Here is a 14,201-nt window from a genome sequence, read left to right as displayed (position 1 = left end):
CATAATTCATAATCATTTCCACTTTACACATGGTCTGACGTCATTGATTATAACAAGCAGTAAGTGAATGATTTCCCTCATCCCTGTCATAGTTGGTAAACATTGTCTAGTGAAAAAGTGCTGTCTCAAGAGTCACATATATAGTCTATAACCCCACCAAGAGGGTTCAAAGTCACCAAACCAGCACTGTGTGTGTGTGTGCGTGCGAGACCGTGCAAGCTGTCTAACCAGTCCAGAACACAGCCCCAGCCACCTGACACACTGTTATCATCTTTTGCTTTTGTGTGACCATGATTCTCTCTGCTCCCATGACACCAATAGGCCTTGGCTGAGCCTGGGAGAGCTAATTGTGTATGCTTAAGGATGAACCTGGGAGAACTAATTGTGTATGCTTAAGGATGAGCCTGGGAGAGCTAATTGTGTATGTGTAACGGATGTGAAATGGCTAGCTAGGTAGCGGTGGTGCGCGCTAGCAGCCTTTCAGTCGGTGACGTCACTTGCTCTGAGACTTGAAGTAGTGGTTCCCCTTGCTCTGCAAGGGACGCGGCTTACAATGTAACAGTTTAACTTTATTCCGTCCCCTCGCCCCGACCCGGGCGCGAACCAGGGACCCTCTGCACACATCAACAACAGTCACCCACGAAGCATCGTTACCCGTCGCTCCACAAAAGCCACGGCCCAAGGTCGCTACTACTTCAAGGTCTCAAGGCGAGTGACGTAACCGATTGAAACGCTATTAGCGCGCACCACCGCTAACTAGCTAGCCATTTCACATCCGTTACATATGCTTAAGGATGAGCCCTAGCGGGTGGTGGTGTGTGTGTATGTGTGTATTGCCTGCACGCCTGTTGTAACCGTGTCCTTTTAATTCCCTTCCTGAATGTTGTTTCCATGGATTAAGCGGGGATTCGGCTCGCACAAGTGTCCTATCAGCAACTCTCACTTCCTCAAAACATTTCCTGTGGAAACGTGCAAGGCCGAGCAAATAAAATAGGCACACCGGGATGTGATGGAAGTTTCCCCAGCCAGGAGGAGATGGTGGATTTTAATATCGCAATGTACTACAGAGAAAGACACTGGTTAAAGACAAAGAAGTTGAAAGATGACTGAATAAACTAAAGGACATAGACAGAACATACAGCCCTATAAGACCAGCGGTTTCAGAGTCAAACCAGAGTGTAATACAACTGAAACTAGCGCATGGGACCTTGGTGCATCTAGTTAACCATTACTGTAGGTTTCATTAACAGAAGCAGTGTTTCGCTGAGTTTCTGCGCTGATTCAAAGAGAAGGACAGAGAGGGAAAGATGAGGAAAGAGAGGGAAAGAGAGGGAAAGATGAGGAAAGAGAGGGAAAGAGAGGGAAAGATGAGGAAAGAGAGGGAAAGATGAGGAATAAGAGGGAAAGAGTGGGACAGAGAGAGAAAGATGAGGACAGAGAGGGACGGAGAGGGAAAGAGAAGGCCGGAGGGACAGAGAGGGACAGAGAGGTAGACTAAACAAACACTGTGTGCGCTGCTGTACAGCTCCCTGGAGAAGGATGGGGGACTATCAGCCTCTTTTCCATGCCTAGCTCTCCCTCGGCCTGTTAGACAGGCCTCACACACAAGCACAGAACATAACACACACACACACTCCTTCAGACACTACCGCTATCCCCCATCCAGTGATGTAGTGGTAAAAATATAGGTGTGTAAACTCTGATCGCTGGTCGCAGTGAAATAATTAATGCTCTGTATACTTTCAATGCATTTGACTCTCCACTACACCACTGCCCCCATGCTAAAGCCCCACTGATCTTACAACGCCAGCATCCCACATGTTTTCCCACAGCTGGACAGGAACAGAGACAGATGGTGTAGGAGTCTAAAATCCACTCCAGTAGTTCAACAACCCTATCTAAGTCAGGACTTGACCTCTGGACGGCTCCGAGTGGCACCTTAAGTCCAAGTGCATTAAAAGTGCTTCAAAATGACAACAACAATAACCCAGGACATGTGTTTACTAGTACATAGCTAGAAGACCTTGTCCAGCACTCAAGAGTTCACTAAGAAAGACAAAAACATTGTATGATGGAGAACATACTGTGTTTCCCTCTCTACGCTAATAGAGAGAATGGATATCATATGCTGCAGAGACGATAGCCACCTCTGATAGAGAGAGAGAGCTCTCCGGAAAAGCTGCCCCACTGGGAAGAGGAGGGCTCCAATAAACATTTAGCTGTCTGTCTCCCTGTCTCTCTGTCTCTCTGTCTGTCTCTCACTCTGTCTCTCTTTCTCTCTCTGTCTTTCTCTTTTCCCTCTTTTTGCCTTCTGTTTCCTTTCCCCTCTGTCCCTCAGTAAACCCTAGTGGTCTAGTGGCTGGGCCGTCTTTGTGCTGTGTGGCTGTGTGTGACCAGACCTCGAGGGTAGGATGCGGCGGTTCGATTAGGGCGACCGATTTGGACGGAGGAGGACAACCCAATAATGCAGATAAGGCCCGAGTGAGGGCATGGAAAATGTCTCAGTGTGTTGCTGGCTGGCTGCACACAGTGGCTCCCTTATCAGAGGCAGATCACTGGAGCCTCTGTCGCACACAGTTAATGAAGGATCTCTGCTGTTGACAAAGGGAGTCTGTCTGTCTATCTGTCTGTCCGCTGGGCCCTGCTGTTGACAAAGAGAGTCTGTCTGTCCGTTACAGACCTGGGCTCAAATAGTATTAGAAATTATTTCAAATGCTTTGTGCTTTTGCTGAATCCTGTATGGAGTCTGGACAAGGTTTGCACCTTTGGTACTATTCTATTGGTTAAATTGTACCAGGGCACACATATCTTAAGTATTCAAAATTATTTCAAATAGTATTTTGAAAACAAGTCTGTCTGTCCGCTGGGCCCTGCTTTCTCACAGTGACTGACTTGTGACCCCCTCTCTCCCGTCTAACCCCAGAGGGAGCACAAAGGGTTAAACCACACCGGATGGCTCCGTTGAACCTCTATTAAAGCCTATTTTTATTTACATCCCTCCCTCACACAAACACCCCACTCAGAGGCAAGCGTGCACATGCATACACACACATCACACGAGCATTCCCTAGGAACACTAACTGTCATCCATAACTTTAGGCTTTACGCTTGCCATTGTGAACAGCCAGCCAAGGGTTTGGGGGATTTTCTGTGCCCTGTCTTGGGGATTGCCTGTCTCAACTGTTGGCACCAAACTACCATTGGCACTGGCCTGGCTATTGAGTTTATCAAAATGAGGTCAGAGGGAGCTTGAGTTGGACAACTGCAGTTTCACTAGATTAAAGACAGAGAGCTGGGACAGGCCTTAAAGGGATCCCATGTCCCTCAGAGATTTAAAACTTTCTTTCTCTAATATTGTCTATGACAACATACAAAAACAAAAACAGATGCAGACATTTTCAGAAGTTAGGCAGTTAGGCGTCTCTGAAGACAAGCACAGTATGACAGCAGTAGAGTATTTCTGCACTGCTGGGCTAGAGCAGATGCTGGTTTAGAGCAGGGTTTCCTGTGCTCCCCCCTGGGTGGGGCCAGGATCGAGTTTGGGAAACCCTGCGTTACAGCATGTATAGGTCAGTACAGCAACCAGCTCATCTCTACCCAGAAGTTTCTCTACACACTCACCAGGCCTCTGCAGCACCACTCACAGTACTGATCCTACATCAGGTAGAAACCAGACTCATCCTCTCCCACCTGAGTCACAGTACTGATCCTAAATCAGGTAGAAACCAGACTCGATCCCTCCCTATTTTTTCAGACTAGACAGAGGGCCTTTTCAGACCTTGCTCATCATGGGCATCACACTTGCCGCACCGGCCCCATCGCAAGAGCCCCTGGATGGGAGAAACCCGGGGACAATGGCGACAGAGGCTGACATTTGACTGGAAACCTGAGACGCAGGATCTCTGGTTGAAAACAGCCGAATTTAGAACCCTGCATGGAGGAGACAAAAGGGGGAGAAAAAAGTAGCGGGAGAGAGAAAGGGAGGGATGGTGGGGGGGGTAGAGAGGAGTCTGACTCGGGGAGGGGAGATGTGAATCTGATTACGTGAGCAGAGAGAGGGGTGAACCACACACACCCTACTGTTGAACCCTCGCCCCCCTCATCCCTCTGTCCCAGGAGAGAGAGAGAGAGAGAGAGAGAGAGAGAGAGAGAGAGAGAGGCAGCCTTTCTTCCAGGGGGATCTTTGTATTTAATGAGAAAGAGTAGTTTGTCAGAGAGAGAAAGAGAGAGTACTGTTACAGGTCAAATCCATGTGTCTATTAGATGACGTAAGAGAAACAACCCGTATCCCTTTACTCAAAGGCTAACCTCAGCATAATGTTGGTCCAACATTCACTGTTCCGACTACTCCGCCAGGACACAGATACGTATTCACACACAGGCTGAGGGAGTGATGGAGAGAGATACAGGATACAGGTCATAGAAGAGCTGTGTTACCAAGGCGATGGTGGATAAAAGAAATAGAAAAGCTGTGTTACCAAGGCGATGGTGGATTAAGATAATAGAATAGCTGTGTTACCAAGGCGATGGTGGATACAGATAATAGAATAGCTGTGTTACCAAGGCGATGGTGAATAAAGTGTCACGCCCTGTAACGGTTTTCCTCCTCCTCTTCATCCGAAGAGGAGGAGCAGGGATTGAACCAAGGCGCAGCGTTTTGAAATGACATGATATTTTATTAAACAAAAAACAGACGAAGACGAAAACGAACTATACTTGATAACTAACAAAACAACAAACGATGTAGACAGACCTGAACGACGAACTTACATATAACACGAAGAACTCACGAACAGGAACAGACTACAAAAACCGAGACAGTCCCGTATGGTGCGACAAACACTGACACTGGAGACAACCACCCACAAACAAACAGTGAGAACAACCTACCTTATTATGACTCTCAATCAGAGGAAACGTCAAACACCTGCCTCTGATTGAGAGCCATACCAGGCAACCCAAAACCAACATAGAAACAGAAAACATAGACTGCCCACCCAAAACTCACGCCCTGACCAATAAACACATACAAAACAAGAGAAAACAGGTCAGGAACGTGACATAACCCCCCCCTTAAGGTGCGAACGCCGGGCGCACCAGCACAAAGTCTAGGGGAGGGTCTGGGTGGGCATCTGACCACGGTGGTGGCTCAGGCTCCGGACGCTGTCCCCACACCACCATAGTCACTCCCCGCTTCTGTATCCCCCTCCCAATGACCACCCTCCAACTAAACCCACCTAAATGAAGCACCGGGATAAGGGGCAGCACCGGGATAAGGGGCAGCACCGGGATAAGGGGCAGCACCGGGATAAGGGGCAGCACCGGGATAAGGGGCAGCACCGGGATGAGGGACTCTGGCAGGTCCGGGCTGAGGGACTCTGGCAGGTCCGGGCTGAGGGACTCTGGCAGGTCCGGGCTGAGGGACTCTGGCAGGTCCGGGCTGAGGGACTCTGGCAGGTCCGGGCTGAGGGACTCTGGCAGGTCCGGGCTGAGGGACTCTGGCAGGTCCGGGCTGAGGGACTCTGGCAGGTCCGGGCTGAGGGACTCTGGCAGGTCCGGGCTGGACGGCTCTGGCAGGTCCTGGCTGGACGGCTCTGGCAGGGCCTGGCTGGACGGCTCTGGCAGGTCCTGGCTGGACGGCTCTGGCAGGTCCTGGCTGGACGGCTCTGGCAGGTCCTGGCTGGACGGCTCTGGCTGGTCCTGGCTGGACGACGGCTCTGCAGGCTCAGTCCAGACGGGCAGTTCATGCGGCGTTGGGCAGACAGCCAGCTCTGACCGCTCGGGACAGACGGGCAGCTCTGACAGCTCAGGACAGACGGGCAGTTCTGGGCAGACTGGCAGACCTGTAGGGAGGAGACGGAGAGACAGCCTGGTGTGTGGTATAGGCACTGGCTGCGCTGGAGAGGAGGAAAGCTCTGACAGCGCTGGACAGGTGGGAGCAGCTGGAGAGAGAACCCGGAGAGACAGCCTGGTGCGGGGGGCTGCCACCGGTGGACTGGTACTTGGAGGTGGCACCGGGTATACCGGACCGTGAAGGAGGACACGTGCTCTTGAGCACCGAGCCTGCCCAACCCTACCAGGTTGAATGGTGCCCGTAGCCCTGCCAGTGCGGCGAGGTAGAATAGCCCGCACTGGGCTATGCTGGCGAACCGGGGACACCATCTGTAAGGCTGGTGCCATGTATGCCGGCCCGAGGAGACGCACTGGTGGCCAGATGCGTTGGGCCGGCTTCATGACATCCGGCTCGATGCCCAACCTAGCCCTCCCAGTGCGGCAAGGTGGAATAGCCCGCACTGGGCTAAGCACGCGTACTGGGGACACCGTGCGCTTTACCGCATAACACGGTGTCTGACCAGTACGACGCCCTCTCACTCCACGGTAAGCACGGGGAGTTGGCTCAGGTATCCTACCCGGCTTTGCCACACTCCTCGTGTGCCCCCCCCCAAGAAATTTTTGGGTCTGACTCTCGGGCTCCCAACCGCGTCGCCGCGCTGCCTCCTCATACCAGCGCCTCTCTGCCTTCGCTGCCTCCAGCTCCGCCTTGGGACGGCGATATTCCCCTGGCTGAGCCCAGGGTCCTTTGCCGTCCAGGATCTCCTCCCATGTCCATGAATCCTGGGATCTCTGCGGTTGCTGTCGCTGCCCTTTTCCCCGCTGCTTGATCCTGGTAATTTGGTGGGTGGTTCTGTAACGGTTTTCCTCCTCCTCTTCATCCGAAGAGGAGGAGCAGGGATTGAACCAAGGCGCAGCGTTTTGAAATGACATGATATTTTATTAAACAAAAAACAGACGAAGACGAAAACGAACTATACTTGATAACTAACAAAACAACAAACGATGTAGACAGACCTGAACGACGAACTTACATATAACACGAAGAACTCACGAACAGGAACAGACTACAAAAACCGAGACAGTCCCGTATGGTGCGACAAACACTGACACTGGAGACAACCACCCACAAACAAACAGTGAGAACAACCTACCTTAATATGACTCTCAATCAGAGGAAACGTCAAACACCTGCCTCTGATTGAGAGCCATACCAGGCAACCCAAAACCAACATAGAAACAGAAAACATAGACTGCCCACCCAAAACTCACGCCCTGACCAATAAACACATACAAAACAAGAGAAAACAGGTCAGGAACGTGACACGCCCTGACCTTAGAGATCCCTTTTATTCTCTATTTTGGTTAGGTCAGAGTGTGACTAGGGTGGGTACTCTAGTTTTTGCATTTCTATGTTGGCCTGGTATGGTTCCCAATCAGAGGTCTATCATTGTCTCTGATTGGGGATCATATTTAGGCAGCCTTTTTTCCACCTGTTTTGTGTGGGATCTTGTTTTTGTGTAGTGCCTGTGAGCACTGCATTTGCTTCACGTATCGTTTATCCTTTATTGTCCTGTACGTCCTGTGTCTCCTCCACGCACTCGCCCTGAGGTGTTTGTCACCGTTCCGGGACAATGTGTGCAGGTTCTACGCACCGTGTCTCCAGTGCGCCTCCACAACCCAGTGCGTCCTGTGCAAGCTCCCCGCACTTGCCGTGCGAAGGTTGTCATCTGTCCAGGACACGTTGTGCCAGCTCTACGCTCCAGACCTCCAGTGCGTCTCCACAGCCCAGTACGTCCTGTGCCGGCTCCACGCACCAGGCCTCCTGTGCGTCTCCCCAGCCCGGAACTTCCTGTGCCGGCTCCACGCTCCAGGCCTCCTGTGCGTCTCCCCAGCCCGGTACGTCCTGTGCCGGCTCCATGCACCAGGCCTCCAGCGACGGTTCCCAGTCCGGAGCCTCCAGCGACGGTTCCCAGTCCGGAGCCTCCGGCGAGGGTTCCCAGTCCAGAGCCTCTGGCAAGGGTTCAGAGCCTCCGGCGAGGGTTCCCAGTCCAGAGCCTCCGGTGAGGGTTCCCAGTCCAGAGACTACTGCGAGGGTTCCCAGTCCAGAGCCTCCGGCGAGGGTTCCCAGTCCAGAGCCCCTGGCGAGCGTTCGCAGTCCAGAGTCTCCAGCGAGGGTTCGCAGTTCAGAGCCTCCAGTGAGGGTTCCCAGTCCAGAGCCTCCAACGAGGGTTCCCAGTCCAGAGCCTCCAGCGAGGGTTCCCAGTCCGGAGCCTCCAGCGACGGTTCCCAGTCCGGAGCCTCCGGCGAGGGTTCAGAGCCTCCGGCGAGGGTTCCCAGTCCAGTGCCTCCTGCGAGGGTTCCCAGTCCAGTGCCTCCTGCGAGGGTTCGCAGTCCAGAGCCTCCGGCGAGGGTTCACAGTCCAGAGTCTGCAGCGAAGGTTCGCAGATCAGAGCCTCCAGCGAGGGTTCCCAGTCCAGAGCCTCCAACGAGGGTTCCCAGTCCAGAGCCTCCAACGAGGGTTCCCAGTCCAGAGCCTCCAGCGCGGGTTCGCAGTCCAGAGCCTCCAGCGAGGGTTCCCAGTCCAGAGCCTCCAGCGAGGGTTCCCGGTCCAGAGCCTCCAGCAAGGGTTCCCAGTCCAGAGCCGCCAATGAGGGTTCCAAGTCCAGAGCCTCCAGCGAGGATTCGCAGTCCAGAGCCTCCAGCGAGTGTTCGCAGCACAGAGTCTCCAGCGAGGGTTCCCAGTCCAGAGCCTCCGGCGAGGGTTCAGAACCTCCGGCGAGGGTTCGCAGTCCAGAGCCTCCGGCTAGGGTTCCCAGTCCAGAGCCTCCGGCGACGGTTCGCAGTCCAGAGCCTCCGGCGAGGGTTCCCAGTCCAGAGCCTCCGGCGAGGGTTCCCAGTCCAGAGCCTCCGGCGAGGGTTCCCAGTCCAGAGCCTCCGGCGAGGGTTCCCAGTCCAGAGCCTCCGGCGAGGGTTCGCAGTCCAGAGCCTCCGGCGATGGTTCGCAGTCCAGAGCCTCCGGCGATGGTTCGCAGTCCAGAGCCTCCGGCTAGGGTTCGCAGTCCAGAGCCTCCGGCGAGGGTTCGCAGTCCAGAGCCTCCGGCGAGGGTTCCCAGTCCGGAGCCTCCGGCGACGGTTCGCAGTCCAGAGCCTCCGGCGAGGGTTCCCAGTCCAGAGCCTGCGGCGAGGGTCCGCAGTCCAGAGCCTCCGGCGAGGGATCGCAGTCCAGAGCCTCCGGCGAGGGTTCGCAGTCCAGAGCCTCCGGCGAGGGTTCCCAGTCCAGAGCCTCCAACGAGGGTTCCCAGTCCAGAGCCTCCAGCGCGGGTTCCCTGTCCACCGCCTCCGGCGACGGTTCCCAGTCCAGATTCTCCGGCGACGGTTCCCAGTCCAGAGCCTCCGGCGACGGTCTGCAGCCCGGAACCTCCGCCGATGGTTCACAGTCCGGAGCCTCCAGTGAGGATACATGGCCCGGAGCCTCCAGTGATGATCCATGGCCCGGAACCTCCAGTGATGATCCATGGCCTGGAACCTGCAGTGATGATCCATGGCCCGGAGCCTCCAGTGATGATCTATGTTCCGGAGCCTCCAGTGATGAACCATGGCCCGGAGCCTCAAGCGACGATTCAAGGTCCGGTTCCTCCGGCGATGATTCCGGAGCTCCGGCGATGATCCACGGTCCGGAGTCCCCGGTGACGATCTACGGTCCGCGGTCCAAGGCGACAATCTACGGTCCGGAGTCCCCGGCGACGATCTACGGTCCGGAGTCCCCGGTGACGATCTACGGTCCGGAGTCCCCGGCGACGATCCACGGTCCGATTCCTCCGGCGATGATCCACGGTCCGGAGCCTCCAGCGAAGGTTCCCAGTCCAGAGCCTCCTGCGAGGGTTCCCAGTCCAGAGCCTCCGGCGAGGGTTCCCAGTCCAGAGCCTCCGGCGAGGGTTCGCAGTCCAGAGTCTCCGGCGAGGCTTCGCAGTTCAGAGCCTCCGGCGAGGGTTCCCAGTCCAGAGCCTCCAACGAGGGTTCCCAGTCCAGATCCTCCAACGAGGGTTCCCAGTCCAGAGCCTCCGGCAAGGGTTCCCAGTCCAGAGCCTCCAACGAGGATTCCCAGTCCAGAGCCTCCAGCGCGGGTTCGCAGTCCACAGCCTCCGGCGACGGTTCCCAGTCCAGATTCTACGGCGACGGTTCCCAGTCCAGAGCCTCCGGCGACGGGTCCCAGTCCAGAGCAGTGATGGTGGATAAAGGTAATAGAGAGCTGTGTTACCAAGGAGATAGTGGATAAAGGTAATAGAGAGCTGTGTTACCAAGGAGATGGTGGATAAATGTAATAGAGAGCTGTGTTACCAAGGCGATGGTGGATAAAGGTAATAGAGAGCTGTGTTACCAAGGCGATGGTATACAGTAGGATCAAACAAATCTCAGTGACCTATCATTGACGCTTGATATGTTTCAGAGAGTCACAGGCAAGGGGACATGCTACACATATCATTACATCAGTATGTGGTGAATCTAATGTCTTTGTTCAATAGTAGGTAGTAGTAGTGGTAGTAGTAGTGGTAGTGGTAGTAGTAGTGGTAGTAGTAGTGGTAGTGGTAGTGGTAGTGGTAGTAGGGATAGTAGTAGGGATAGTAGTAGTAGGGATAGTAGTAGTAGGGATAGTAGTAGTAGGGATAGTAGTAGTAGGAATAGTAGTAGTAGGAATAGTAGTAGTGGTAAGTAGCCTTGAACAAGTCAGGAGCCCATCTTCTGTTTCTGTAGAGTGAGACAGCTTGATGTACAAGTACACCCCTGGACAGGACGTTCTGTTCAATAGGGTGGCTAGCATTATATACAGAGCTGCATTCAGATGTGGTCAGCTAACATGGAGGCTATTGTGCGTTTTCTTTTGCGTTTGTTTTCCTCCTCTGAATGACGCGCCGCCTCTCTCTCCTCGATCGCCCACATGCGTCGTGATCTGGTTGGTCAAGACCACGGAGGGAGAAAACGGAGAAGCATGAAGATAATACCATGAAGATACAGTAATATCATGAAGATTCCACAGGGTGCTGGTTTGTCATGCTAAATGTTAATTTCATGTTTTTTATCTGAAAGCAGTGAACTTTCGATTATGAACACAAAATAGTACAAATCCTTGTTTGATAAGACCTGTCATTAAAATGGGAGATTGCTTTTACTTGACCTTAAAAGACTGATACACAATTGTCAGTAGTAGGTCAGAAAACAAAAACATTGAGACAATGTGGAAGGTCAATATGTATCCAAACCAAAACAGGTCTCAGATAAATGCATTCTGAATTTCATTGGGTCTGAGACTAATACAGCAGAATGTTGAGTAAATTCACTCAAATAATCAGTGGTGCCATCGCAAAGTAGCACTTTGTAAATCAAATCAGCCTTGATGAAATACCAACGTGATAAATCGGTTGCCAATACAACAGAGTCATAAAAAGAGCTATAATTGTCTTAAAGCCTCCAGCCTCTGGCTTGAGAAAGCTACATGGTGCCTTGTAGCCAGCTGCGGCTGACATAAGTCCATTGGTCAACAAAAAGGCTCCAATAATAAGCTCATGTTTGGGCAAGCAATGGGCTCTCCTGTGTTGTTCTAATCCAGAGAAACAACACAGTTGAACTTTGAACCCATATCCTCGGCTACATCCTGTAAACTTACACCAAATCAACAATTCCACACAACCTAAGAGCGGAGTGGAGGCAATGGGCTCCAAACTACCACAGTCATCCAGTCTCGCAAAAATTTGGCACCGTGTCATACAAACAAGAACTGGTAAATGTAACGACCCTGTTGGTTTGGCACTGGGTGCTAATATCAAAAGTCTTTACTTGTTTAATCATGATAGCCCTCATAAGTGGCCCCTAGCAAGGTAGACTAACCCCACTGTGGTCTCTAGTCAGGGCACATTTCTGTTGATAATATGAAGGGGATGAAGGCAGCACGCTCTGTCAAGTCCAAACAGCTCTCACTTTAACTGTGGAGGGGGTGAAGGCAGCACGCTCTGTCAAGTCCAAACAGCTCTCACTTTAACTGTGGAGGGGGTGAAGGCAGCACGCTCTGTCAAGTCCAAACAGCTCTCACTTTAACTGTGGAGGGGGTGAAGGCAGCACGCTCTGTCAAGTCCAAACAGCTTTCACTTTATTAACTGTGGAGGGGGTGAAGGCAGCACGCTCTGTCAAGTCCAAACAGCTCTCACTTTAACTGTGGAGGGGGTGAAGGCAGCACGCTCTGTCAAGTCCAAACAGCTTTCACTTTATTAACTGTGGAGGGGGTGAAGGCAGCACGCTCTGTCAAGTCCAAACAGCTTTCACTTTATTAACTGTGGAGGGGGTGAAGGCAGCACGCTCTTTCAAGTCCAAACAGCTCTCACTTTATCTGCAAACATGCTTGTATGGCAAATGGCGGCAGGTAGCCTAGTGGTTAAGAGCGTTGGGCCCCAAGCCGACTAGGTGAAAAATCAAGTCACTTAACCCTAATTGCTCCTGTAAGTCACTCTGGATAGGAGCATCTGCTAAATGACTGAAATGTAAACACGGTGTATATGACTTACACACAAGCCAATGATCACAAAGGTACACAGATAAAATAAAGAGGACAGGTTAGCTAGCAAATACATAATCAAATGAGTTTAAAGATGGATAGGAAAGGAGCTGTAGAGCTGTTAAATCTGAACCTCAAAGCCAATTCCAATGCTTTTATCAGTCTTCCCCTCTAACCAGGAACTGATTTAGATCTGGGACACACCAGTTGGAGGTCATTATATTATCAGATAGTCCGGACCTCGTAGGGTAATGTTGTAATACCCCTGGCCTAGAGTATGGTTTATAGTATATTCGGTATGTTAGCAGAAGCTTACAGGTTTCAGTAACCATCAGGAGGATACCGCTGCTATGTAATGCCAGGTATGTTCACATGTGTAAATACAGTCATGACATTCTGACTAGTTTTAAACAGCCCTGTCTACACCTTTTTGACAGTAGCGGCAACTACATCCTCTATAGACAAAAAATAGCCGCCAGTAAATAAGCCGTCAATCATGATGACAGGACAAGCTTCTGGGCCACAGCTGTGTGAAACACCACCTGTTCACCTCTGGCTGTCAGATGGAATCATTTGTTACTAGGGGGAATGGAGTCATGTGTTACGAGGGAAAATGGAGTCATGTTATTAGGGGGAAATGTTGTCATGTGTTACTAGGGGGGAAATTTTCCACATCCCACACAGTTGGCAGCTTCCTTTCTCGTGGCTTATTTTATGGGATAGTTCTGACACCTAGTGTCTGTATGGCGGTTCTGCAATATATTAGGCATGAGAAGTGGTAGTCCTAAAGGGCTAATGATTATTTTTCCAGTTTAAATGTCCTAGGTCAAAGAGGCTTCTAAACAGCTTCTACCCCCAAGCCATAAGACTCCTGAACATCTGATTAAATGGCTACCCAGACTATTTGCATTGCCCCCCCCCCCCCCCATCTTTTACGCTGCTGCTACTCTCTGTTACTATCTATGCAAAGTCACTTTAATAACTCTACCTACATGTACATATTACCTCAATTACCTCGACCTACCGGTCCCCCGCACATTGACTCTGCACCGGTACCGTCTGTATATAGCCTCGCTATTGTTATTTTACTGCTGCTCTTAATTATTATTATTATAAAAAAAAAAAATTCCTTAAAACTACATTGTTGGTTAAGGGCTTGTAAGTAAGCATTTCACTGTAAGGTCTATACCTAATGTATTCGGCGCATGTGACAAATACATTTCATTTTATTTGATTATCCATTGTACTTTAGAAATACCCTGTATCTAGACTCTGTATCTATGTAGATGACACATCTGTCAAGGCCACCCATGTTCTTGGGCAGAGTGGCCAGCACACTGAGCGTCATTCACATCCGGCTCGTCCCACAACCTGAGGGGCCTATCACCTGAAGGAGGGAAAAGAGGTTCAACATCACCAGCTGTCATCATAAGCAGCTCTGTGGTGAGAAACATCTCGGTTCCCAAAGCAAAAACCCTGTTCTACCCAGGAGTACGAGTACAGGACATCACAAGGCTGCTTCCTACTGTTCTACCCAGGAGCACGAGTACAGGACATCACAAGGCTGCTTCCTACTCTTCTACCCAGGAGCACGAGTACAGGACATCACAAGGCTGCTTCCTACTGTTCTACCCAGGAGCACGAGTACAGGACATAACAAGGCTGCTTCCTACTGTTCTACCCAGGAGCACGAGTACAGGACATAACAAGGCTGCTTCCTACTGTTCTACCCAGGAGCACGAATACAGGACATCACAAGACTGATTCCTACTGTTCTACCCAGGAGCACGAGTACAGGACATAACAAGGCTGCTTCCTACTG

At 51.7% G+C, this 14,201-nt stretch overlaps 1 protein-coding gene across 1 annotated transcript; it reads left to right on the top strand.

Annotated features, from left to right (window-relative positions):
- The first annotated feature begins 3,788 nt into the window (after positions 1 to 3,788).
- Positions 3,789 to 10,111, top strand: LOC139583871 (dentin sialophosphoprotein-like). The gene is made up of 8 exons (XM_071415418.1): positions 3,789 to 3,857; positions 7,477 to 7,623; positions 7,782 to 8,030; positions 8,173 to 8,353; positions 8,450 to 8,691; positions 9,084 to 9,285; positions 9,415 to 9,602; positions 9,725 to 10,111. The coding sequence occupies exons 1-8, from the start codon at positions 3,789 to 3,791 to the stop codon at positions 10,109 to 10,111; spliced, it is 1,665 nt and encodes a 554-aa protein (XP_071271519.1).
- Positions 10,112 to 14,201: the final 4,090 nt, after the last annotated feature.

The sequence above is a fragment of the Salvelinus alpinus genome, chromosome 8 (assembly GCF_045679555.1).
Source record: "Salvelinus alpinus chromosome 8, SLU_Salpinus.1, whole genome shotgun sequence".
In the NCBI taxonomy this organism is placed as follows: Eukaryota; Metazoa; Chordata; class Actinopteri; order Salmoniformes; family Salmonidae; genus Salvelinus; species Salvelinus alpinus.
Note: the sequence above shows the minus strand (reverse complement) of the source record. Positions and strands in the feature narration are given on the sequence as shown.

What these genes read in the sequence shown, in the direction of transcription:
- LOC139583871 (XM_071415418.1), top strand. Translation starts at nt 3,789, where the DNA reads ATGGGCATCACACTTGCCGCACCGGCCCCATCGCAAGAGCCCCTGGAT. An exon ending in CAGTGCGTCTCCACAGCCCA is followed by an intron (nt 7,624 to 7,781) that starts GTACGTCCTGTG and finishes GACGGTTCCCAG; the next exon opens with TCCGGAGCCTCCAGCGACGG. An exon ending in TCTACGGTCCGGAGTCCCCG is followed by an intron (nt 9,603 to 9,724) that starts GTGACGATCTAC and finishes GAGGGTTCCCAG; the next exon opens with TCCAGAGCCTCCGGCGAGGG.